At 43.4% G+C, this 25,688-nt stretch overlaps 2 protein-coding genes across 2 annotated transcripts in view; both read right to left on the reverse strand.

The window, feature by feature from the left end:
* Positions 1–37: 37 nt before the first annotated feature.
* ERP29 (endoplasmic reticulum protein 29) lies at positions 38–5,245 on the reverse strand. Its single transcript, XM_040576860.1, has 3 exons — positions 5,069–5,245; positions 3,128–3,266; positions 38–1,912 (listed from the first exon to the last, which is right to left on the reverse strand). Exons 1-3 carry the CDS (start codon positions 5,189–5,191, stop codon positions 1,410–1,412), a joined length of 765 nt encoding a protein of 254 aa, XP_040432794.1. The 5' UTR covers positions 5,192–5,245; the 3' UTR covers positions 38–1,409.
* A 495-nt stretch (positions 5,246–5,740) lies between these two features.
* The window catches only part of NAA25 (N-alpha-acetyltransferase 25, NatB auxiliary subunit), a 30,205-nt gene continuing 10,257 nt past the window's right edge, over positions 5,741–25,688 (reverse strand). Inside the window, exons 9-24 of the mRNA XM_040576844.1 lie at positions 24,537–24,626; positions 24,007–24,176; positions 23,133–23,245; positions 21,179–21,386; positions 20,289–20,378; positions 19,343–19,523; positions 18,607–18,706; positions 14,146–14,297; positions 13,724–13,849; positions 13,190–13,433; positions 12,844–12,967; positions 12,412–12,477; positions 11,852–11,949; positions 11,504–11,614; positions 10,905–11,051; positions 5,741–8,960 (exon numbers count right to left, since the gene is read on the reverse strand). Of these exons, the coding sequence (XP_040432778.1) occupies positions 8,838–8,960; positions 10,905–11,051; positions 11,504–11,614; positions 11,852–11,949; positions 12,412–12,477; positions 12,844–12,967; positions 13,190–13,433; positions 13,724–13,849; positions 14,146–14,297; positions 18,607–18,706; positions 19,343–19,523; positions 20,289–20,378; positions 21,179–21,386; positions 23,133–23,245; positions 24,007–24,176; positions 24,537–24,626 (2,143 nt within the window). The 3' untranslated portion in view covers positions 5,741–8,837. The remainder of the gene's footprint in view (positions 8,961–10,904; positions 11,052–11,503; positions 11,615–11,851; positions 11,950–12,411; positions 12,478–12,843; positions 12,968–13,189; positions 13,434–13,723; positions 13,850–14,145; positions 14,298–18,606; positions 18,707–19,342; positions 19,524–20,288; positions 20,379–21,178; positions 21,387–23,132; positions 23,246–24,006; positions 24,177–24,536; positions 24,627–25,688) is intronic.

The raw sequence follows: 25,688 nt of genomic DNA on the forward strand, positions 1-25,688 counted from the left end.
AGTTTCTCTAGAAAGCAGTTTAAACGGCAGCTATTAATTGGAACCGGTTTATTATTATTATTATTATTACAGCATTTTTCAATACATCTCATCTTGCAGCAACGCCTGCTCCTTGTACCCACCCCGAGATTCAAAAGGCAGCAAAGCTCCCTCAGAAATGAGTTTTGCCCAGCTGGAAGCGTAGCCTCGAGGCGGAACGCGCAGCAGGTGTTCCTCTCAGCCTGTGACCCTGATCAGCAGCGCAGCGTCTCACAGCAGCCGTCTGAGCTCCCCAGGGCGCAGGCAGCACCCGCAACACCTGCTTGCCTGATCCCCTGGGCTAGGTACCTCCATGAAAGCAGGTGGAGCTTTTACGGAATTAATACTTTTGCTTCCTGTCACAAGACCTCGTTTTCAAACACTTAAAACTCTGCCGAATGCTGTTGAAGCTTTAGTTTGAGTGCTATTCGCTTCTGAGGACCGGGCTGGAGAAGATATTTTGTTCACATTGACTACCGCTTGGAACTTTTCAGTGTCTGTATTTGCCTCCCTCTCTTCCGAATCGAGGAGATGAAGACTGGACGGGAAGGACGGGCAAAAAGCACAGGCACCGGATGTCCTTTTCATGGGGAAGCTCACCCGAATTTACCTCATCAGCCTCTGAAAAAAGCATGTTTTTGCACCGGCGAGTCTACTTGTGATAGCACCTCGAGGCGATCTGCCCTTGCGCCCCACTCACATTGCTCGCTCAGCCAGGACATTGCAACGGGGTTCAGGAGGACGCTTGCTGAAAACGGCTGCTCCGGCCAGGAGATGCAGGGCAAGTTCTGGTAGCAAAGGACCCGGCTTCACCGCGCCTGCCAGCAGCTGGCTGCTGCCCAAGGCAAACAGAGACAGGAGCCGCTGGAGGAGAAGGCAGAAAGAGGAAACTCCGGGTTTCTTGGTCAACAACAGGTAAGAAAAGCAAGACTCGGATAAGAAGCCCTATTGGGAAGGCAAAAGGTAGGATGAGGGGTAAAGGGAATAAAACCCCAGGGCACTAAAACCAGGGGAAGGTGGGGACAGGGGCATCAAGTCTGTACCTTTTAAAACAGGTAAGATAGAACGTGAGACTGAATTTTGCTATTTGTTTGCTAGGGAACATCTGTAAAAAACACCAGGAATGTGCTTCAGGCCAATCTAATATTTTTTTTTTGTCTACTTTAACACTGTTATTTAATAATATTACACAATACTGGGAGCTTGCTTTAAGGTGATTTTTTCCAACATTTAGAATACTGTATTTTTAAGGAATGTCTTGATTTTATAACTGACAATATCAGAAGGAAATCTGCTGCTCTCTTGAAGACAGCGGGAAGTTTTCTTGCATAAGGAGAACTGGTTAGGACTCTTGACAGTGTTTCACAGCTTGTACAAAGTTATCCAACATATTAGAGCTCATCTTTTTCGTTATTCTTCTTCAGGAAAGAAGCAAGGATATTGAGGCTTTTCTGGAGCTCCTCCTTTTTTCCATCACTCATTTTGTTCTTCTCGATCAGTTTTGTGATTCGGACGACTTCATTAGCAGCAAACTCTTCTCCCTGCTCCAGTATCTTGCTCATAATTTTCAAGTATTGCTCAGCTGACTTCTTCTCAGTTTCTTTTGCTTTTTCTAAACTTTGTTGCCCCTTTTTCAGGAGGGACTGCCGCTCTGATTTTTCAGTGGTACTCACAAACTTGCTGGCCAGCACATCATACTCTTTTAGGCAGCCCGGCATCCCCAGATAGATACCATTACTCTTCAGCCAGCGCTGAATAGCCCCGGCTTTAATTTGGCCAGTGTAAGGTAAAGGATTGTCAAAGTCACCATCCTGGAACAAGTAAAAAATAGGGAACTTTTCCTTATCCATCTTGTACTTTTCACCCAGCTCAGTGTTCAGTTTATCACCGTAATCTGTCAGGAGAAAACAACACACAGAAAAACACAGTATATTAAGCTAATGAAAAAATTAATTTAGGATTCTCTTGTATACAAACTGACAAATATTTGTCTCCAGAGTTTCAACAATTCCTAACAACCTCTTTGCCAGGAAATGCCATACGCTGGAAAAAAAAAAAACACTCCAGAAGATCATTTGGGCAAGGCAGACCATCATTAGGTTTTCCCAAGAAAAATAAAAGATTCTAATCATGTTTGTCTTTGACTATGTTAGCACAAGACATCGCCAAAACCTCCAGGAACAAACCCAGTCATCGTTATGGGAAAATAATGGTGGTTTTTTTTGTTTGTTTTTTCTTTCATATTACAGTTAAATGGATTTTTTTTTTCCTGGTCTATGTGCAGAGAGCACACCCCCTTGTATTTTAGTTCCAACAGCATTCCAAGCAACAGGATGTTTTTACTTCTCCCATAAATTCCACTTATTCTTGAGGACAAAAACCATAACTTAAGGGATGTCAACCATGCTGCTTAGGTAAATCAACGTGTGCTTAGCAATGCCAGTGCGGTTCAGCTTTCCAGTTAGGCAATTTCTGTAGGCTTAAATCCTTAATTCTACCTGCAAAGCAAGAACAAGTAAGGTGGCAATGATCCGTTCCTCACGGCTTTCCCAATGAAGTCAACAACAAGAACACCGACTTACGCCAGCCACAGTGCAACAACTGCTTTCTGAGCCTTAGCAGCAGTAATGAGTTATCCGCAGTAATGAATGCTATCAATGAATTAATCCTATCGCTTTGATTTGTTTGACCAGGCTTATGGCTAAAACCCAGTTCTTGTAAGGTCTGTTCCCTGAAAATGGACGAAAAGGTTTATTTCAGGAAAAACAAAAAACAAAACAAACAAACAAAAAAAACAAAACAAAAAAAAGGGAAGGAAGAAAAGCGCTGTGAATGAGGAGGGTGGCACCCACTCGAGCCGTGGGCTGACTTGCTTCATTAACAGCCGACAGCAGAGCGCAGCACTCCCACGCTTGCTGCAGGAGGCACGACGGCGGAGCCCTGCTACCAGCCAGAGCGAGGACACTCGGTGTTTCGGTCTGACAGCGCCGTGCCGATCTCGTCTCCCACTACCAGAATTACCTCAGAGCCTATTTTGATCAGAAACTGCAGCGGATTTTACTTTCTCGCCACCAACCTGTAGCGTACGAATCTGTTCAGAGCTCCTCACCTGATATTCCCACTTCAGCCACCAGAAGATCTTCACTGGAGCCTGAGCTCTCTGCCAGCTTTTTGAACTCATCTTGTTTCTCACCGTAAGGATATTGCGTATCGAATTTCACCAGGACAAACTTATGCTTCGGAATTACCTAAAATAATAAGAAAGAGAGGAAAAAAGACAAAACTTAAAATTTCAGGTTTGAGCAATCTACAAGCCACCTAAGGTTGTTTTAGCTTTTTCATATTTTCCTGCGCAATGAGTAGGTGCAGAGGGAGATGGAAATTTTTTAATTATAGCCTTTGAAAAGTGACTCACTGCAGCATGAGCGAAAACTGCGTGTACGTATCCCTACAGCAGATGATAAAGACGGCACACGATAGGTTCGGGGGATCTGATAACGATTTTAATTATACATGATTTGCTTATTGTAAACCTGATCAGTGCCTTGGAAGCAAGTCAGTGAAAAGGCTTCCAGTGGGACTTTAGGAGGATAAAGGACAAATCTAAGGCCGTTCCGAAGCGTCCCAGCGTGAGAACTGCAGCTCAGAAAGGAGGTACGGGCAGGAGCGGAAACACTGCTCTGGTTCAGTACGTGGTGTTGGTGCTTTAATCGATTCCTCTCCACTGGTGCCGTTGCTTTTGAATTTCGCTCTGCTAAATGAGCTCGGATGTATGTGAATCTGCCACCTGGTCTGGGCTCTGTTCTCCCTCCAGGAGAAGACCTTGCAACATCTTTCCTCTAGTGAACGCAATCGGCTTGCAGCGCGGGTCCCCACCTACGCAGCACCCTGCGAGTGCTGCTCAAGCAGGGACACAGCAGCTGCTTGCAACACTTCACGAGCCTCCAGCTCAGGGCCTGTTGATCTCACAGCTTATTTACTGTCCTTGTAAGAAGTGAACGCAGCATGTGTTACAGCTTTGCCATTTCTGCTGGTCTCTTAAAGCTCCTCTTGCAGCACACTGCCAATTACTTCAAGTTCTCCTCCTAAGGAGCTAAGGGCTGTAGAATGCAGTAGCCTTAAAACACCAAAAATGGTTTGTCACGGCAGAAAAATCGGGAGGGGGCTGCTGGCGTGTGGCAAGAGCTAGTTGCTGGTGTCAGAGCGGTTTGTTTAGGGCAGACACTTTTTAAACAGCTCAGCTGATCGTTGTCTCTCCTGCCCACGTCGCTAAAGAAGCGCCCGCGTTGATCCTGCAATACGACGGCTCCCTTTCGACGGGCTCCTGTCCGTCTCCCTAGCACTCAGCTGTGCCATCCCTCACAGCACTGGTCACTGCTGACTTAAAAACCCTTCCAGGCTCTTGGAAGACACTTTCATCAAAGCGATTTTTTTTTGGGGGGGGGGAAAAAAATAAAAAAATAAAGACGAGACCCCCCAACCGAGCGTGCAACCCCTCCGCCCGCCAGCAGCCCGGCCCCTCCTGCTCCGTCCACACAAACCCCAGGGAAATGGCTCAGAGCGGGGACTGCCCGCGGCCCCGAGGAGCTGCCTCGCCGTGGGACCCCGGCACGGGGGGAGCAGGGCAGGGGCCGGGTGGCGGCGGCGCTGCTCCGCCCGCAGGGAGCCGAACCCCGCCGGGCGCCGAGCCCCGCGCGGAGCCGCCGGCCGCGCTGAGCCTCCCCGCGGCCCCGGCTCCACTTGGAGCGCTCCGATTGGCTGCCCGCCTCCTCGGCCGCTCTGCCATTGGCTACCCGCCGCCACTGCCGCTCTCCCATTGGCTGCGTCCGGATCCTCGGCCATCCCGCGAGCCCCGCGCCGCGCCGGCTCTGCCCCGGCTGCCCCCCTCTCCGCGGCCCCGGCTCCCCGGCCCCCAACCCCGGCTCCTTCCCCCGGGCCCCCCGCGGCGCTCGGGGCCGGAGCGCGGCGGCTCTCCCTGCACGGCCTCGGCCCCCCCCCCCAATCTTCCAATCCCCGACCCTTGCGGGCCCGGCGGCCCCCCCGGTGGTACCTTGTAGAAGGTGAGCGAGTCGAGGGGCACGGAGCCCTTGGTGTGCAGGGCGCGGCCGCCGGGCAGCGCCAGGCCCAGCAGGCAGCCGAGGAGCAGGGAGCCGGCGGCGGCCGCCGCAGCCATGGCGGAGAGCGGAGGGAGTGGGGCGGCGGTCACGTGGCCGTGCGGAGCGCCCGCCGCCGCCACCGGGGCCCGGCCCCCCCCCCCCCCCACCCGCCCCGGGCGGCCAAGAGGGGAGCGGGGGTACGGGGAGGGGGTATCGGGTGCAGGCAGCCGGCCCTGAGCGGCCCCAGGGGGGGTGGGGTCACAGCGCTTTGAGGGGAGCCCCGGTGCTTTCCCCGTGCCCTCACCGAGAGGCGGGACAAAAAAAAGCTTCAGCAGCAGCGACAGCGGGGCACGGCCAAGAGGAATCACGAAGACAGAGCCCTGAACCCCCCTCCTCCCTCGAGCAGGCAGCGCTTTGAACCCCAGCTACACGCAGGAGAAAGCAAGGTGCATTTTTCTCCCCCCGCTTTCCTCTTTATTCAGCCCAGGTAACTTGATTTCCCACTTGCCCAGCGCCAGAACCTGTGGCTTCACCAAGAAGCTAACAAGGAAAAGAGCGTAGATGAGCGCTGCGGTTACTTCCCGACCATCCAAATGGAAAAATGAAAGAGGCAGCAAGACTGATTCGTAACGAAACTGACTTTTATATAAATTATAAACCCATCCAGTTTAAAGCAGATCGTTTGCAGTTGTGTCACTTAAGTCCGTAGAAGGCTGAGGCATACGTATCTTCTACAGTCATAAATTACAATGAATAATCAAGGAAAGAAAGTTCAGATAAGGCTGCAGATACAACAAAAAAAATCCCATTTAAGATTACTAACGGTTAAAATAACATCATGATTATCAATGATTGCAAAATATAAATGCAACTCTCGAACAGTTAAAATTGGTAAAAAGTACAAAAATGATGGGGAACACGAACAGGCATTGTACATTTTCTTCGGTATGTAGACAAAGCAGGGTAAGAGATTTCTGACCTTCATCTACATTAGATACCAACTTAAAGCAAAGAGGTGAGGAAATCTGTAAAAGGATCGTGGCTCATGATCCCAGTAGTATAAAAGCAGTATTTTTTTTCAGTCTGTAAACAGTAGTCTTGGTAGCTTTTTCTAAGTATGTTTTTCAATTCATCATCAAAACCAAACCAAACCAAACAAAAAACAAACCCCAAGAGTGGAAAAGGGTGAACAGCAGCAATGGTTTATAGCTTGAACTTCTTACCAAGTCCCAGTGGGACACATTCTGGAAGGGAAATGCTCTTTTGTAAGAAATATATAATATATTTAACTGTACACAATTTATAAGGAGAGAGGAGTTCTCCCTCTCCCTCAAGCAAGCCCCCAGATAATCGGTACACAGTCATTTTTGCACCCCCACCGACTCCTCCCAGAGAGGAGTTACAGCGTGCGACGAGATGGCGTCTGGTTTATAAAACACTGAGTAATCCAAGTTGTATTTGACAAGTTTATCATTCACCTGTGGCCAGACCTGGAAGCAGGACAGCAGGCAACACACGCAGTCAGCATTCCCCCCGTGCTGGCTTGTGGAAGGTCTGAGGGAGCAGCCACCAGAGCTGAGCCCCGCTGTCATCTCTTCTCAGACAACACACATCCCCTCCCTCACCTCCCCCCAGCAGTTTCAATTCTGCTTTTAAGGGAGCTGATGCAGAAAACTTTTTTTTTTTTTTTAAAGCAAGTTCTGCTTTCCGGCCCACAGGGTTTTAAAAGCTTGGTTTTGTTAACCCTGCTTCACTTTTGTCGCTGTTGCTTATTGATACAACTGGTCGAGTTCAACCTGTCGCAGCAGCAGTGCAAGGAAACTCCAGCGTAAGTCAGCCTCTGGACGAGGATGCTGTGCCAACTGCGTTCAGTGCTGGTGTTTGCAAGAAGCCCTACCTACGTTTGCACTGCCATGGGGAGGGGATGGGACAGGAATATCAGCAATGGCAATGTCTCCTTTAACGAAAACGGGCAGTGCAGATTTCTGGCTCAGTGCTTCTCCGTGAGTTGCATAATCTCAGCACATACCCTACACATTTCAAAGCATCAGTGTCAGTCATCAGTCTTGCTTTAAGGAACACACCCTTCTTTCAAAAATGGTATTTCTATACAACGTATAAGACAGTTCAGTTTGTTCAGGAAAAGGATTACTCTAAAAACAGACTTAACACGTTTTGGCATTCCTCCAGCCCAGAGCACTTACCAGACATCGCCGTTAAACCACCAGGACATCCCTTACAATTTCGACGACCTGCAGACGGCCTTCTTTCCCTTTCAGGATGGGGCAAAAGCAAAACTAAATCCAGCAAGAGCAGCAATGTGAATTTTTTTTTTACACAGGGGATTTATTTTAAAAAAATACTCTCGTCAACATTCTAGCATTTCTAACAAAACGTATTCGGAAGAGATGACAAAAGTAGGATTGTCAGCTCTCTTAGAACTTTAAATATAGACTTCAGTTACTAGCTGCTTTAGATCAGAAGATGAGGAATCTGTTGAAGTCCGACCTGTCCCTCAGATTGTAGGTGCAACGTGTACTTTTTTGCTTACCAGTTTTAGGCTGCATTGCTCCTTTAAAATGAAAAAAAAAAACACAAACAGCAGAAATGCAGATTCAGAAGGAGCAGATGATGCAATTGCACTTTCTAAGAGAATGCCTAATGAGCTAGTACTCGAATAATCAAAGATCAACTGCAAAAAGCAAGCATACAGTTATAAAAAGTATTCTCAGCCTCATACCACAGCGGAAGCAAAAGTTACCTCTGCCAACTTAAAACCAAAGCCAACAGGATTTAATTTCTATGAAAATATTTAAGTCTTAAAGTTTCAGTAATCTAAATACACTTCTTTAGAAGTCATGATGATTGCTGCTTTACATTAAATTGACATGAAATTAGAACGCAGTGTCAGACTTCACTGCACCTATTATATACACGGTCTCTGGTTTTGTCTTTTTTTTTTTCCTGAAACACTAATTCCCATCTCTTTCTAGAACTTAACGGCCAAGTTTGCTCCTCATCAGCTTTGCAGTTCTTCTGAACACAAACCCACCCCTTTCCTCCAGCAGCTGGCTCCACGCTCGGCCCTTAGCACAAGGTGCCTCGCCACAGGCGCGGCTCACTCCCACCCTACAGCAGAGGGCTGGGCAATGCGGGACGGCTGCGTGCAGGGGGTGTTCCCCCAGCTCGGCCTCGCACCTCCCTGCTGGACCAACACCCCGAATTCGGTAGGACCAGCCGGCTTGTGGACAAAATAGGCAGCTCCGAAACTGGCTCGTTTCATTGGGGGTGGCTGAATGCGGGCATCTACGATTTCTGCATTTCTAAGGCAAGGACCATACAAAAATTATAAACACTGTATGGTGATGAAAATACAACTCCTTTGAGATATATACTTTACACTGGATTTCTATTGCTGCTTCTAAAGACCATCTCCAGTTGCTTCTAGAGATCAAAAGGGAAGAAAGTTAAATTTTCTCCTGTTGTAATATGCTTATGAACATGTATAAAAAGTGGTCAAACCCCAAGAAGGGTCCCTGCTTCTTGTTTATATACAATAATTTAAGTCAGCTGAATACATCTGTAATACCTAAAAAAACTGTTTTATGATTTTAAGTCCTTCATGCATTATGAGGAAGTTCTGGATTAAAGTGATGGTATATCGGATGTTGCTTCTGTCTGGGACTCTGGTGTCACTCCCCTGTGGAGTCTGTCAAGGATTTCTCAAATCTTTAGTTTTTTAATAGTGTCAAGTCTCTTTTTCAGCAGCTCTCCAATTTCCTGAACTGAGTGATGGTAACTGCTCTGGACCTTTCCTTGCACAGTCTTTGTAAACTTTTTTTCTTCCTGCAAAATGCAAAAGAGAAACCATTCACTCAACAGCAATTGTTTGAATTCTACGATTAAACATCCCATACCACCTCAGCAAACACCAGTAAGAATTTCATTAGGATCACAGTAAGTTTACAAAGGGAATATCATCAGGAAAGAGTAAGCAGCACCTGGTCAGCACCAGTAATTCCTGCAGATACTGGGATTCCCCAGACAGGTCTGGTAACGTTATCATTTCTTCAACAGCTCTGGAAACAATCTCATGAAATTTATGGCTGAAATTCAGGGTGCATATAGCACTTTGAGTCAGTATGTATTAAAGTAGAGAATTCCTTATACAGAGAGCTGAAATCACACAGCAAATGGATGCTGACCACCTAACGCTCTTACACCAAATTCCAGAAGCATGGCGAGTCGCACTGGATTCACGTATCACCCATTCAGCAGCACTGGTGTACCCTGTCCTTCCCAAAGGGATTAAATTCCCTTCCACATGCAGTTTTCTATTACCCCAAACTAAGGGGCTTTTGGGAGGGGCACCATCACGAGACATTGCTTGCACTGCTCCTGCGTGGGCAGCAAAGTTAGTCAACACTGACCTAGCACGAACGATGGTGTTTCTGTATGCAGAAGGAGCAAATCTTGGTACTCAGGGCAGCAGCCAGAACGGCTGTTCTGTCAAGAGGTGACTTGCTACCAGGATGTCTTTTGCAGACCCTTTTACAGGCAGTAATCAGGAAAGCCGAGTGCCTTCTGATGCATGAAAAGTCTCACATCAGCAGCAAGTTTTGGCAGGCACATCGCCAGTAACACTCCATTCCTGAATCACAGCAGAATTTTCACTAACTCTTGAACCCAAGTACTTTTTGAAAGTGCTTTCTGAACACACAGGGCTGCAAACACAGCTCTGGCTTTGATAAGAGCTACACAGATGGCCTGTACCTGGGTTTACTGTGACAACATCAAAAACCAAATGGAACAGGAACCATGAATAAACACAGGAAAAGTCAGACTCCCACAGGTGCTTCTGTTCAAATCTACATGAATCTAATCTGTGGATTTTGCGAGTCTGCCTTGTGTAGCAATTTGATGCCTTGCATGAGGAAGGGAATATGGAGGAATTTGCTGACTCAAAGAACCAGAATAATCACAAAGATCTCAACAATTACCTGAAAACAACCTAGCCCTCTAAAGCTGAAACTTTTGATATTAAGAACATGTACTTTTTATTTTTTATTCAAATTTACAAGAAGTACAGTCTAAGGAATTTCCTTGCTTTATCAGCTTTTGTTTGTTTGTTTTTAAGTATATATATTTTATATATTTTTTATTTTTATATATACTTAAGATACTTCTACATCAGTCTGTAACAAGACAAGGGAAATCATCATAAGAAGCCAATCTTTCTCGCTAGGCCTATGTTTCATATGTTTAAATTTGGCATGTGGCTTGGCACGCACACTGCCTATTTCCCCTGCTTTTGGTTTTCCCTACATAGCCAGAAGTGGGAAAAAAAGTTGCCACTCATTTTTCCATAAAGATCAACTAAATGTTACCAGGGAAGTGACTAATCTGCAGTACACGAATCTCAAAAGTTTCCCGGAATAAGTATTTTGCATCCCTTATGGCATACTAAAAGACAGATGAACAGAGTAAGTCACATCACAGACAAAAATAATGTTAAAAACTTATGATTTTCTTCACTATCATATAAAATGAAACTAATTAAAAACCCCTGCGCTTAAATCCCATTTGTTAAGATTATTCTGCATAGGGAGCAAGAGTTGATCAGCGGAGGAAAAGTCACTTTGCCGGATGACAAACTATAAAAAACTAATTTACCACTCCAAAACTCAATGTGGTCCCTCATATCTGGTTAACAGTCATTAAGTCAATCCTAACAGGTTTCTATCTGTCACACAAGTATACAGAGCACTCCAGAGCAATGCCAGTTCTTACCTGTAAAAGCAGAGTGTCCTTGAGGGACAACTCTTCAAGTTTTAGTGCAGTCAGAATTATTTCAAGCCCTTTGATGTGATCTATTACATTGGAAGTTAACGTCTGTAGTTCGGTAACATAGTCCAGAAAGTGTGTAAATACAGGTGGCTATAAAAACAAATACATCCTTTTAATTTATAAACATATGTCAATGCCTCTTCAAATGACTATTCTGTATTACAACTCACTTTGTAACACCTACCTCATTTTACTCCTCCCCCACAACATTGCTAAGCCTAAACCTACCTACCCAGAGAAACGCTACTAGTTAACTACCTTACTGTAGCACATTCAGGAAGGAAGGCCTGTGATAATTTAAGCTGTATTTTTAATTAAAAAGCTCTCGTGATGTCAGAGATGTGGCACACTTGCTATTTGATTTTAAACAGAAAAGGAATTTTTAAAAAATCAGTAAACTACTTAAACTCTTAACCTACATCAGACTCTACAAGGCAAAAAGTTTATGCAAAACAGTTAATGTCATCTATCCTGATTTTTCTTTCAGTGTAAATTACTGGATTGAGGGATGGGGGCAGAAGAGAAAAAGGCATGTTGTCTACCATAGCTACACTGCTTTCTTTTTTTTTCTTCTTCTTTTTTTGCAGGTTGGATTTAAAAGGTCGGAGGACACTGTCACAGTAACTTGATACCCACAGGGTGATGGAGATCGTCTGGAAAAAGAGGTACAAGTATGTTACGAGTTGCATTTACTTTAGAAAGTGGCTTCTAAACTTATTTTACTGTACCTAGTGAAAAGACTCAGAGTAGTTAGAATAAGAGTGGTTAGAATACACAAGAGCTCCACTTTCATGACTGACTGACACCAAAGAACTTTCACTGTTTTAGTCCCAACATTTCCACTCTGAAGTACTCCAAAATTTCCATTTTCCAACAAAGAAAAATAATACCTCAACAAAGAAGACTAAGTTTTCTAACAGGTTTGGCTGAGTTTTCAAGGTGCCATCTCTGACTTCAATCAAGTCACCTTTACATTTATTGAACAAGTCTGAAAAGAAAAAAGAGAAGCCTTATTCAGGACATGCAGATGAACTTAAATGCTCATTTTCTGTGCAGCACGCATCTCAGTGTAGTTATCAGTCCTCTGATAGCTTTGCACGGATAGTGATAAATTTTGCCAAAGCCTCTCAAGTAGGTCTAGCTGTAAAGTTTCCTCTAAACTGTATTTCGTTACAAATGGTATCTCCACACCACGCTTGGACCAAGTACCAGGGAGACAACAGTTGCTAAGACTAAGCTGTAAGGTAATGAAGTGACAGAGCATAATGACATCTCTGGCATGCAACAACTTCACGATCAAACAAGCCACGGGGATGCTCAGCCTTGCTTTCAAGCACATTTCAAAAGGGTCTGCAGATGCATTAACGCATTTTTACATATTTGCGGCACACTCAGGACCTTTTAACATGAAGCAGTAACTACCACTACTTATTCTCGGGTTACTACTTACCTGTTAGTCGTTCTATTAAAGATTTGAAACTATTCCCTATCCTCTCCTGGATTTCTGCTGAATCTTCTGAAAGAAAATAAAAACAAATAAATGAATAAAAGTAATTCTAAACTACAAGTTCTGCATTTTCTGCTTTCAGAAAACCAAGAGGCATTTAAATGTAAGTGTCAGCAGTGAAAAGCCAATGCAACTGCTTTCAAAGAATATCTTGTATTATATCAACATACACTGTACAAAAACGAAGAGTCCAATAAAACTTTAAATTAAGGTGTCATCTCCAAGATAAGTGTCATTCAAAAATTAACACGCAAGTAACAGTTTGGGTCCACATGATCCAATGCCTAACAGTTTTCAAACCAAGCGGAGACATATCACACCCTCCCACCACACATCGTGACAATCTGGTTACACCCCTGCCCCTCAAACACTTACCTAAGCCATTGGTATCTAGTTCATAAATATCACTAACAAGATAAAACAAGCTAGTCTGGCATTGACAGCTGCCATTACTGAAGAAGCCAGCCATTCGGGTAGGAGGAGGGCCAAGGACAGGATACTAGGCAAGAAGCAAAGAAAAAGATAAAGGTGTTGCAGCTTTTCCTTATCCAGAACACAGTGTTTGCCTCTGGCACATCTCTCAGTCAGATTCATACACTACAAACTCAGGGTCAGTTAAGTGCATTCTGCAGCCTGCTGGACGTTACCAGATGCATTCAGTTTCTCTGCTTGCATTCACGTTCATTTAATATTTGAGGATAGCTTTTTCCTTAATGGGTACCTGAATTTTTTGTTCTAGAAACTTCTTCCCTGAATCCACTGCCGCTTCCAGCTGCTGAAGCAGAGATCGAATTGTATCAATCTTGGATGAGACGCCGTTCTCTGCAGTCTTTTCAGAGTTCTTTGGTTGAATAGTGTGACTAAGAGTTGGGAGTCCGCTTACTAGCCTTAAAGTTAAAGACCGGATTCGCAACCACATGGTTTCTTCTTCCAGTGAGAGTTTCCTATGTTCTTCAGAAATGTCCCTAGAGAAAGGCACCAAACGTTTTCAGGAAAATGCAAAAGTTTGCACTCAGGTACAAAAGCCTATCCCAAAGTTACTGAATAATGCATTAAGAGGAAGAAGTGGTCAGAAATTCAGAAAATTGTATTAATATGTAAAAAGGCAGCACTGCTAGAAGCGATGAATGAAGGTTAAGTTTGCAGTTAGCCAGCCTAGAGAACATTTAAGTACGGGTGTTGCCCTGAAAGGATCTCCTTCACCATATGCTGTAGGAAAAGGTGCGAGACTGCAGTTGAGAATATTTCTACTCACCTGTCTTTTGGATCCCAATTAAACAAGACTGTCAGGTCTCTGTTGTCACGCAAATCTTTCCACGGAATGTCATCCTCTTCTGGACTCAGACTCATGGACTTGATACTTTCTTCTAAACTGGTTGATCTGGTAAGGGCAAGTAACGTGAAATCAAACATCTGATCACTGGAAACAAAAATAACAGCTAACACACCGCATTCTCTTCACTGAGAGAATCTCAACTCTTCAGATGTCAGCAATGTTACTTACACACCGTACAGAGAAGGATGCTCAACGAGACAGCAACTATGAGAGTAGCTTTCACTTTCTGCCAAAGAGCCGCAAGCACAACTTACTAAGGTCTCATCTGGCCAACGTTTACTTATGCATCGATCTTCATTTTTCCCTGTGCAAGGTATTACACTCACTGCTGCTGTACTTACATATTTGCTTCAAGTAAGAGGTCTAACAACATCCGTTCTGTGCGAACTTGCGCAAAGTGAAGGGAGGAATTCAGCCGGTTTCTAAATGCAATGAATTCCGGGATCTTCTCAAACGCGCCGTACTTGTAGGCTTGAATGATATATTCTGAGGTCTACAAGAAAACACACACCAGCTCTGTATTAGTTACTTCTATAAATTCAAGACAAGAGTTTAACAAGGTCACTGCCAAGAAATTGCATTTCTATGGCTTTCATTAACCCCGAGGTACAGAATCTGGCAGATACTCAGACCCTGGGAGAAGCCTGTAGTTTTGCTGCTTTAATTTAATAATGCTCAGCCACTCCACTAGGTAGTGTCATTTGGTAACCAGACCAACACTGAACAAGATCAGGTTCCTGTAGCCACAAACTGAAAGATACTTATAGATGGGGAAAAATGATTTTAGAAGGCTCTTTTATTTTTTATTTTTTAAAGAAAGATGCATTTTTCAAATCATTATTTCATTTTAAGAAGTACTTTCAGACAAAATAAATACATCCCAGATTTCCTGGAATTGACTTGGATGTGCATCACACATTACCACAACACAGATTAAAAAAATTACTCACACATTTTTTTTGTTTCTTTTTTATTAGATTTTTAATACAATATCACAAAATAACATCACGAAGCACATACATATTACAATACAGTCTAAGCACCAAAGGAAACTATCAGGGTCCATAAGATAGATTGCTTCCCTTCTGATGAAATGCAGCTATACGAGGCACGCAACTAATATTTCACATAAGTCCAAGCAATCTCCAGAAGGAGATTTATGTGATGAAGGAGCCCCAAACAAGCACCATATTTCAACGAAAATTTCTAACCACACAGACAGAGTGAACAATTTATGCTCCCAGTCAAGACAGATGGCTGTCTTTTTAAATCAGAATTACTCCACAAGTGAGAAATTCTGGCAAATCAAATATTTTCTTCTGAATATGACTATGGAATGCACCGAAGATGAGAGGCACCAAAAAGACCCCTGGATAATGGAAATCTGTACTGTACTAGCAGACTCAACCTGTCGGAAAGGCTCACAGACTAGAAGCTAGCACACTCAAATAAAAACCACCTTTTTTTTTTTCCTCCCTCCAAAATACAAAATGTCCTCTAGGTAGCTCTGTCTTTTTCCTAAGCAATTTGGTTACTTGTACTGTATGAAAAAAATATGCCAAATATTCAGCAACATACCCTCTGATATACAGCCTTGCAGAGTTCATTGTCAGGCTACGGGATTGCGCTATGGTAGCTAATTCAACTGCATCGACGTGGTTTTTAAATCCCCATAGGACACGTTGGTGCTCTGTTTGCCTGCAGTATCTGGAGAAATTAAAGACGGACGGACACAAGAAAATTAGAGAGATTACTTGTGATTCTGCATATTTAAAGGAGGACTATCTTGAGAAGGATGAAATTGCCTTTTTAGCACTGGCCAAATATAGCAATACCGTCTTCTCTCTCCTCCCTGTCCTTGGCATCCTCTCCCAGAGCAGAAATATTATGTCAGGATTGCACAGCAGCTTAGATGGCTGCTACTTACGTGACCCACTCTTAAACAGGATTCACTTCAGACCGTTAAGTTCACCAAGTCAGAAGGAAAACCTACTTATACAAAGCAAATCACTTTGAATCAGTAGCTATATTTTTTTTCTATCAGATTTGTTCATACCCCATCCTTCCTGTTCTAAGCAGAGCCCCATGCACAGAACACACGGGACACGCTCTCTACCTTGTAGCAGACACTCCAGCTAGCATAAACACCCTAGAGAGGGGCAGGCAGCAGCCGAACTCAGGTAAGAAGGTAACCTTGAAAGGATAGTCCTCCGTTAACACTGCAGTTAGATACTGTTACGGGACTTGAATGGGAAGGTGATTATCAGGACCCTGAGGGTGAAGTGGCAACCCCAGCAGAACCCCTGGAGCACGGAAACTGGTGGCATATTTTGACCTTGTGATACCAGAGACACATCTTACGGTACAGACCCTGTTTTTTCCTCTCTGTTCTTGACACGCCATCATCTTAGATGAGCAGTGCCCTGCACTGAGCATTCTCCTTCTGAAATTTGTACCTCATGGTTGTTTCTACGGACACTTGCTATTTGCAAATGAACATGGCTTTTGATGAGTTTCCCACTAAAAAGATGATTCTGAATTCTGGAATCGTCCAGAACACGAGAGATTCGGCTCCTCAAGAACAACAATGGCTCACAGTCCTCCGGTTGCAATACTGTCTCCAAGAAGAGACACGACACGAGTGGATTCCAGAGACGCATCCCTGTCGTGTAGCATGAAGCATTATATGATGCTTATTGCGTCATTTTCCCTGCTCTTGCAATTTCAGCCTTTTAAGGTGTGGTAGCGAGGCAGGTCGAACAATTCAGGCACCGCTTTTTCAGCATTTCTCAGTTGTTTGTTGAGTAGCATTTTCCTGGCGACAGCACTTGGCACGTGGCTCAGTGGGTCTTTCAGCGTATGTATGCTGAGCTGCTGGAGTCAGTCAGCTTGTGCTCCGCTAGCATCTTCACCATTCATGCCAAAAAGAATAACCTTCTTCTACTTCACTCAGAGGGTTTTCCCTGGAGAGATGATTCCTTGCTGCTTTACAACACAGCGCTCCCAAGCAGACAAATCACATCTGGTAGTTTTTTCAGTTCACTTTTTTCACCTGGCACACTGCAGTGAAACATTTTATTTGGACAGTTGGTTCCAGGTATACTTTTCGTCAAAAAGTCACTCGGTGGATGTTAAATGAGACTGAACAAGTCACTCCTCATTAAAAAAAAAGCTGCCAGTACTAACAACAGACATTTAGGAGAAAGCTGGTTGGATCCAGAGCTTCACTCCAGCACAACACATCGCACCCAGGAACCCCAAGAATCTTAGCAAGTAGAATCAGTGCTTAAACAATCAGCAAGTGAGGGAAGCAGACGAGAGCAAGCTCCAACCTCATGATCCATGTGCATCCCCCTCCCTACAGTGAAATTTGTGTCAGACAGGTCACAGTAACTCAGCAGCTACCTTTCAGGCACAGGTAAATGGCAACTGGTAATTTGTACCTAGGAATAACCCGGGCTGCGGCAGCACAAGGATACTGTTCTGAGGGATTACTGCCTAAGCATCTTTAGGCATCTTTACTATTCAGTACAGACAGCTCTTGTATGTTACCTACCGCTGCGACGGTGCAAAAGCAAGTTGTGTGACCACTGGCTAAGCTGCTGCAAAGGCTCTGTAACTGGAAGAGTTACAATTGGATCACACCTTTGTTTCTTACAACATAAACTGAGTATTTTCTTCACCTACTTCTCACAGAGGATCAGACCGTATGACATAAATACATGGACATATTCCCACTCCTCAGAACGGGACTGCCTTGCAAGGTTTAGGGAGGTGGACTAGCCTTGTGCATGTAGTTCCCTACCACTATTCTGGACTATAGCTGGTTCTATTTGCCCGATGCATTTCCACTGAGATTTCAGAAGTGAGTTATTTCATTGTTCCCCTACCCAGCCTGTTTTTCATGATTCCATGGGAATGCTGAAACAGAATTGATTTTTCTTGTCAATGTAGCTCACAGTGTTCTTTTCAAGCAAGACTAATGACAAGCACAGCTACTAAGCAGCAAGCTACGAGTATGACAGATGCCTAGCTCATGGCACGCATCTTAGGAAGCACCTGATCTCCTGGAGGAATTCAGCTACTCTCCTCCCTTGTCTCCTCCATTCCAGTACCAAGGTTCTCATTCAAGACCACTTTCTTTTAATCCACACCACTTTCTGGGGGTAAATTGAACAAAGCAGGTCGCTCCCGTTAATACAAGACCAGGCTTTGCAATTTGATCCTACCACTTGAAAATAATGCAGTTAGAGTTGTCGGTTCAAAAGTCAGTTCTTCCCCTCTGAAATTCTCCCACCTTGTTCCTTGCACTTTCACTACGTTTTATGACAATGTGCGTCCCTCCAACACCGCTGTGTGCCCAGGACAGTCATCCCTAAGACATTCTGCTTCGGTGAGTGTGATACAAAGGACTCGCACATATGCCATCAACATCCTGACCCACCATCTCCGAGGCTACTGTACGACTTTCCAAAGTCCTGCTGTCATATGACTTCTGGCACTTATTTACCACATTACATTTCACTTACTTTCTTAAATAACAATCCATTCATTTAAAAGTAATCATACCTTTTTTTTTTTTTGAGAAGTATTCAAATTGGCTTGTATAAATAGAAAGCTAAAGAAAAACTCCATCAAACAGTACATTACAAATTCTTGTAAAAACACAAAGTTGCATGAACTATTCCTGTGTTACTACCCACTACAGTTCTGTAAGCCCTTACATAGGACACAGGCTTCTGTTAAGGCATTCTCAACATAACCGCTCTGTTACAAGGATGCAGAAGTTTCATTCAACTTACATCTTTCTGGTTGGAGTGGAAAAACCTGAGTGCAAAATTGCAGGATTGGGATGCAGCAGCATAATGGCCCAGCGACTCTGCATAGCGTGTCAGAAGATAGCTGCAACACAACACAACGCAAGTCAAACATCAGCACACGTGCTGGGGAATCCTTAATTTCAAATCCAGCTCTGAACAGAGACCTGCAGCCTACTTCAGCTTTATTAAAGACTCTGGAGACTTTAACAGGGGAGCATTCACAACGTTCGTGTTAGGATTTAAGCTTTTAACAGTAAAGAAAGGAATTTATTTTTTCCTAACACAAACAAAAAAAGACTTCCTCCATCCAGCTTAAGTGAGCACAAATTTTACTTATTTAGATACCCACAAACACACTAACCAAGGCGAGGACATTTGGTGTGTTTGCTTTAACTAGCACTCCCACACTTTGCTGAGCAATGACACAAGCAGGAACACCTGGCTACAACTGACATCAAGATATACACATTTCACAAGTTTCAGATTGTTTAGTTAATATTCTCAAGATACAGAACTGACCAAAATCACCCAGGAAAGATACTCCACTAGAGGCGGACCACACCGTGGTAGATGTGTCTCACATAATTCCAGAATACTTTTACAGAACACTGTAAAAATCTGACAATCTGCTAACTTTCAGCAGCATAGACAACGGGAGATCTCAGGACTTGTTAGTGGAAATGACCACCACCAATTATTCTCAGTATATACTACCCACCCGATGGTGTCGTGCTGTATGTGTTTTGCATCAAGGCTGGAGTAGAGCTCCGCAACAGGTTCAAATGCACCAAGCCTGCAGTAGATTCGAATTAGCAGCAATTTAAACTGAGCATTAGAAGGACTATGAGATAACCCTTCTTCTAAGAAAGTGAGGCACTGCCACACAGCTGTTTCTTCACCTGGTGACAAAGATAAAACACATGCAGGTATGATCAGGGAGGAACACGTAACACTGACAGCACAATTCACCTTGGCATCAAAGCTTCTTTCCTCATTTTACACTTCTCTCAACATTTAAACATGGGGATGACATTCATCTGTCATGTTGCTGCCCTTACAACATAGCACCCACCCCAGCATCATAGCTGTTCTCTGAAAGAAAGGTGGAAAAGTAACTCTGCACAGGGAATATCCAGCTCAAACCTGCAGAGCACAACCCTCACACGCTGGGGACAGACTCTGGAATTAACGGGCAGAGCAGATGTGGCATACAGGAATACTGAAGACAGAGCAGCACATCCCAGCAAACGTCTAGAAGCCAGGGATCCAGAAGACAAAGTATGTCAGGGAGGGAAAGAAATACTCCCAAAACATCTCCGGTATCAGAAGGGAGCTGTCAGCATAACTCGTGCAAAGGGACAGAAAAAACAAGTATCTACGTGGGAAACTCAGAACAAACTCCTGGGGACAGCACTGAGCTGCAGGAGTCAGCAGCAAAGCTCTGCCAGGACCTACACAAATTAATCAAAAAAATTCCTTTAGAGGTCAGTGATATTAAGCTCAAATGCCAGCTGAACAAGGAAGCTCCTGAAATACCTCCGAGTGAAAAAAAATACAGAAAGCTACGGGACTAACAAGGCACGCCAGGTACACACCGGGCACAGGGACCCAAGTCTCCCTACCACAACCATCCCAGGTAGCATTAAGCAATTTTACAAACATACCTTCCTCTAGCCACAGATCAAGCAGCAGGTGAACTGCAAGCAGACAGTAATAATCTGAAAACTGCAACTCAGTTTTCAAACATGTTTTCCCTAAAAAGAAAAACAAAGTCACCCTGAGTTGCATAGTTAAAATATTTGTCACTACAGTGCTGTCAGCTGTTTCTCACGTTGCCAGCATTATCAAGTGACACAGCCATCTGGCAGATGATAACCACTGCTTAATTTCTAAAGAAAACTCCGGATTTTATAACTGAAACAGCTGTACACATGCTATATCTCTCCATACATTTTTTCCAATTCATTCTGCTTGAAATGCGAAACCAGCACATTTTTTTGTCTCCCATTGTAGCTCTTTTGTTCTTGGATTCAAACTCCAGATAGAAGCACTGAAAGAAAACAGCTCTTCAAACAAACTCTGTTATTTTTTCTGGTAATGATGAAATTTCTGCTCATGACTTTGAAAAATAATTCTGGCCACCTCATACGTTGACACTTGATGGAATAAGAAAGGACTTCTACGACTGCAAGATTTAAAAATAAATATTAACGCCTATGTTTTTGTCCTACATACACCAGTGATAAAACCTGGCTTTGCTTAAAGGCACACGCAAGTTTGCAAGCATACAAATGGACCATCTGAGCTACACAGGAATGCCTCATTTTCTTTACAATTGAAAAGAAAGAAAATTAAAAGGAAATATATTTATTGAGGTACACCACGGTTGTAGCCAGAAAGGAGAGCACAGTACTATCTAGCTGCACGATGGCTGCTATACACCAGCGATACAGGCCAGAGCTTGTGTTGTTCTGTTCCCCTGGAAAAACTGAATTTTTACTCACAAAGAGTTGCGAGCGAACTGCAACCACTAGTTTCAAGATTTTTTCCTCACCGAACTCCAATCCATGGCGGTATCTTAACATCAACTCGCGGACCGCAGTCAGCTTTTCCTTCTTATCCATGGCGTGATAGATCCCGAGCAACCTGGTGAGCTGCACCACACACAAGTGCTGCTGGAGGGCTTTGATATCAGCTGGCAGTGCAACTTCGCTCTCTGCTGTCGCTGACAGGGGGATTACTTCCAGCAATTGACTGATGAACTGAAAGAGAAACACAGTTGTTAAATTCTGCAGGGCCTCTGGGACTGCATGAACAGAAGACATTTCCTCCCTCAAACCAAGAAAAGAAATGAGGTGGAAGTGTCGGTATAAACCCTGACATCACACTGCCATCAGTGGTTTTCTGGGGACCTGCGTGGAGGAGGTGACGAGCACGTTAGGGTTTTGCTTAACAGCCTAGTGAGTTTCATCAAGCAGAGGGGAAAAAAAAAAAATCTCAGGAAAGTTTCCAATACATTGACACACAGGGATCTCAAGCACTTGTTAACGCTCACACTAATAACCTATGCAATTAAAATAGTTACCAAAAGGCTTTACAGCACGCTTACAGGAAATGGTGGTTGTGTACTAGCTATATTTTCTCTCAACTCTGAAGCAATGCAGTGCGCCCAGTGAGGTCATCATCTTTGACTAATGACTTTTTCAAATTAAGTTGTAAGAAAAGCAGCCTCTTGTTTAGAACTTTATTTAATGGGAGACAGCAGGCTTCTCACAACGAGAAGTGAACAGGTTTTTTTTTCCTTGCTTTAAAATTCAGTAGTATTAACAGACTTAAAAATGAGTTAAAGCCAATGAATTCAGCCTTACTACATTTGGTCTTGAAACGCAAGAACTGCAAATTCTGGGGAAAACAGAAATAGAACAAAACATTCATGACATCTAGGTAAAAGCAACAGATGGCCATGCACAAAAATTCTAGTTTTCCCATAGATTTTGAAGAAGATTTTGTTGAAAATATTTTCAGTTTGAGATTTTACTGAGGTGGGCAAGGGCAAGCAAATCACTACATTGCATACTTCAATTCATGCCTCCAGAAATTCAAGATTGATATTACGGCAATTATTTTTGGAGTATCTGCATATTGGCCCAGCAAGATCACCACATTCTCAGCTACTGAACTGTAACTTTGTTAAGAACTCTTAAAAAAAAACAACACTCGTTCAATGCTTCCAGACTCACAGGTTACCTTGCAATGGTACCCTCACTTCCAGAACTGTGAGTTAATTATACTCCTGACCGCATCTGTTGCCAGTGGGGTAAGAACACACCTTCTGACTTAAAATATCAGCAGTAACACATACAGGCCAAGGCCATCTTTCTCCTTATTAGTAAGGCTGTAGGAAGAGCTTACATTACCAGTCAAAAAAATATTTTAATAAGCTATGGAAACCAACAACACTCTCTGCACTTTGTTTACAAACATTTTATCAACAGCTGTCTAGCCTTAGCCAGCGCTAAGTTTTATACAATGGCTTAGAGAAACAATGGGAAAGGGTGACGGGATTCCCAGCTGCTGAAGTCATTAAACGAGCTGCTCATGACTCTGCACAAATGGGCTTTTCAATTAAAGGGAGCTTGTTTCAGAAAGATTCTGGATAAGTTGCAATAGGTCCCTCGGTCTCCCCTTGATCAGCATCAGTGTGCCAATTCTTCAGCACTGCAGCAGAGCCAAGCAAGACACCTAAGTAGCACCCTACCTGCATCGATCAGAAAGTGGATCTTTCCAATTCAACATACAACTTTAACAGGAAAAGCATGGCGTTGGTAGGAAGGGAAAGGAGAAGGATGCTTTGTGTAACAGCAAATACATCTCTCCTATTCGCTATTCCAAACAGACCCAAATTCAGCTTTTCTCTCTCTTAATATGACCCAGAGGTGTCTCAAGAGAAAGGTACAAGAGGGCAAACAAGCGCTGCAGTTCCTGCCACCATCTTAGTCTTTACTTACTTTCGTGTATTGGCTGGATGGGAGGAGATCCACAAATACTTTGAGATCAGTAAAACAGCAGGGTTTGTCCCCAAATTTTTTGAAGTATTGGAACATTAGTTCTTCTGGATCACCTAGGAAAAAGGCCAGTTCATCTTTTTAATATGCTCCATTAAAAGCTGAACCTATGAAATCACTGTGAGAAATCTTTAACTCATTTTTTTCTTTGAAATCACAAACTGAGTTACAGAATAAATAGCCGCACACTACTGTGGATTTTAACCAGAGGCTCAATGTCTTTGATAACCAAGGAGAGAGAGACAAAATCCTAAGAGCTTCATTCAAGCTACTTTGGCCGATAAGAGCTCAGCATAACGGGCATGCATACAGTGTCTCTGCTTATCTAGTCAGTTATTTTTGGATGAAAATACAGAAGGAACCAGTAAGCACAGATGTTGCTGTAATCATACTCTCTCCTTCACCGACTCCTTAACTGCAATTTTTAAATGCAAGTTGTTAAGAAAACAAATCCTGGTATTATCGGGAAAAAAAAAAAAAAAAAGAACGAACACCCAGAGATTATTACAGCTAAACAGAATGACTTTCTACAAAAGCAGTGCATCAGGAATGCACTTTTCATCAAAACGTAATGGATCATATGCTCTTAAAATCCAGTAGGTCCTTTTAAATGTTTCCCTGATTGCTTTTACAAGCCTGGAGTAGTCTGAACTACCTTCCTTTCTTCAAGCCTTGTCTTCTAATGCTTTCAAAACTCTTTACATACTGAAACCAGCAGAGATTTTAATACCACGTTACTGAATTAAATTCACACTGAATACAAAGAGCTTGAGTTCTCCCCCAAAGATTAATTCATCATCCAGTTAGTGGCTCTTACCTAGTTTATATTCATCATTACAACCTCTGCAACGCAAACGTCTAATCAGCTCCAGTTTAGCTAAATATGGTCCCCGAAGTGGCCGAGCACTCTTGGATTCTTCTGTTATCCTCTCTTCTATAAATTTCACAGCTTGCTCTATAGAATGGTGTACCTCTCCTTCCAAAGACCTGCGCAATTACAGAAGCAAAAGATTCCTTGATTTCTTTCCCCATTCCTAGGGCACTGAAAACACGTGCTCAGCATATTCCCAGAACACTCTTAAGGAAATCTGGCACGATGGATTCTCTAATTCAATCACCGTGAAAAATACAAACTGGAAGAGCTCTATAGCATACAAAACACTTTATACAACTGTTTCCAACAGACTATTGCCAGCCTCCAAAATAAAACAGGGAGAAGACATCATTTGGAGCCGGACGCCAGGAAGTCACCCAAAGACGGGGACAACACTATACTCAGTACATGAAGGCAAGAAGTTCTCTGTATCACAAAGGAAAAACAAATCCACTGCAGAACTGTTAACTTACTGTTCTTCTTCCAGCGGAGGTGCCCAGGATTCATCTATGAGTTGAAACACTGAATCAAAGTAAGTTATATAGAACTGCCAATCATCTGAGCTGAAACAAAAAGCAGGCACAGAACAAAAAGTTTAGGGAACTGCCAAAACAGTAATTCACTTCTAAAACTGCATTCCTTGCAAAAACTGAATTTAAGGAATATCATATTTATATTACAAAAAACACAAGCGTACTAAGAATCACTTCTCCTTTAAAAGGTCTCACATCTGAGAAGAATGCCATTATCCTGAGTTTCTTGAAATGTATTAAAGGAGACAATTTCCATAAAGAATTGAGACAAGTTACAAATTGTCAGCTTAATATTTACATTCCAACCAGAGGACTCAGCTCATGAATATCTCCACAAAATGCTAAACCATAAGTTTCACCTCCCTGTGTTCAGAACAATTCCAGAGCACAGAATAGGAGATGTCACGTACAAAGAGGTAAAGCTGCAAATAAAATGTCCTTATACTAACTAGTTCTACTCATTGTCAGTGTGGCGAGATGGTTTCTCCCCTTACTACTTTCAAGTGTCGCATAAAACAGACTCTTATTTTCCTCCAGTTCTGCCTTCTGCAAGTATATCTATCAAACAGTAGTACCAAGAACAACTTCTCGGGAAGAAGCATTTTGCTGTCTCTTTGGACAGTGGATACAGGACCTTCTAATCTCCAAGACTCTGTATTTAACTTGTAGTTAAGCTTAGGACATAGCTAAATACAAAGACCAAACGACAAATCTCTCCTGACAGTTCCAAGAGACAGATTTGGTCTATTAGCATGCTCTCTTCTGATGCATCTGTTCAAAGCATTGCATGCAAGTCCCAGGATAAAGTCTGGCCAAGTGAGAGAAATGAAGTACCAGAAAATTAGACACAAATGCAGTTGTTCTCCTCTCCCACCATAAAAAAAAAAAAAAGAGCTGGACAGCCAGCACAGCCTTCAGAAATAAGAAGGGAAACACAAGTTTACTGCATGAACATGTCACTGAACTCAGCCTTCAGTCAAAGAGAAGCAACTACGCTACTGACACAGACTCTCCCTGCGACCTTCACCACTGTCCTTTAGCATTCTCTTTTGTTGCCTTCTTCCTCAGGCTTTGGAGTGTGAATGTTTGGAA

Source organism: Cygnus olor, chromosome 17 (assembly GCF_009769625.2).
Source record: "Cygnus olor isolate bCygOlo1 chromosome 17, bCygOlo1.pri.v2, whole genome shotgun sequence".
Classification (NCBI taxonomy): Eukaryota; Metazoa; Chordata; class Aves; order Anseriformes; family Anatidae; genus Cygnus; species Cygnus olor.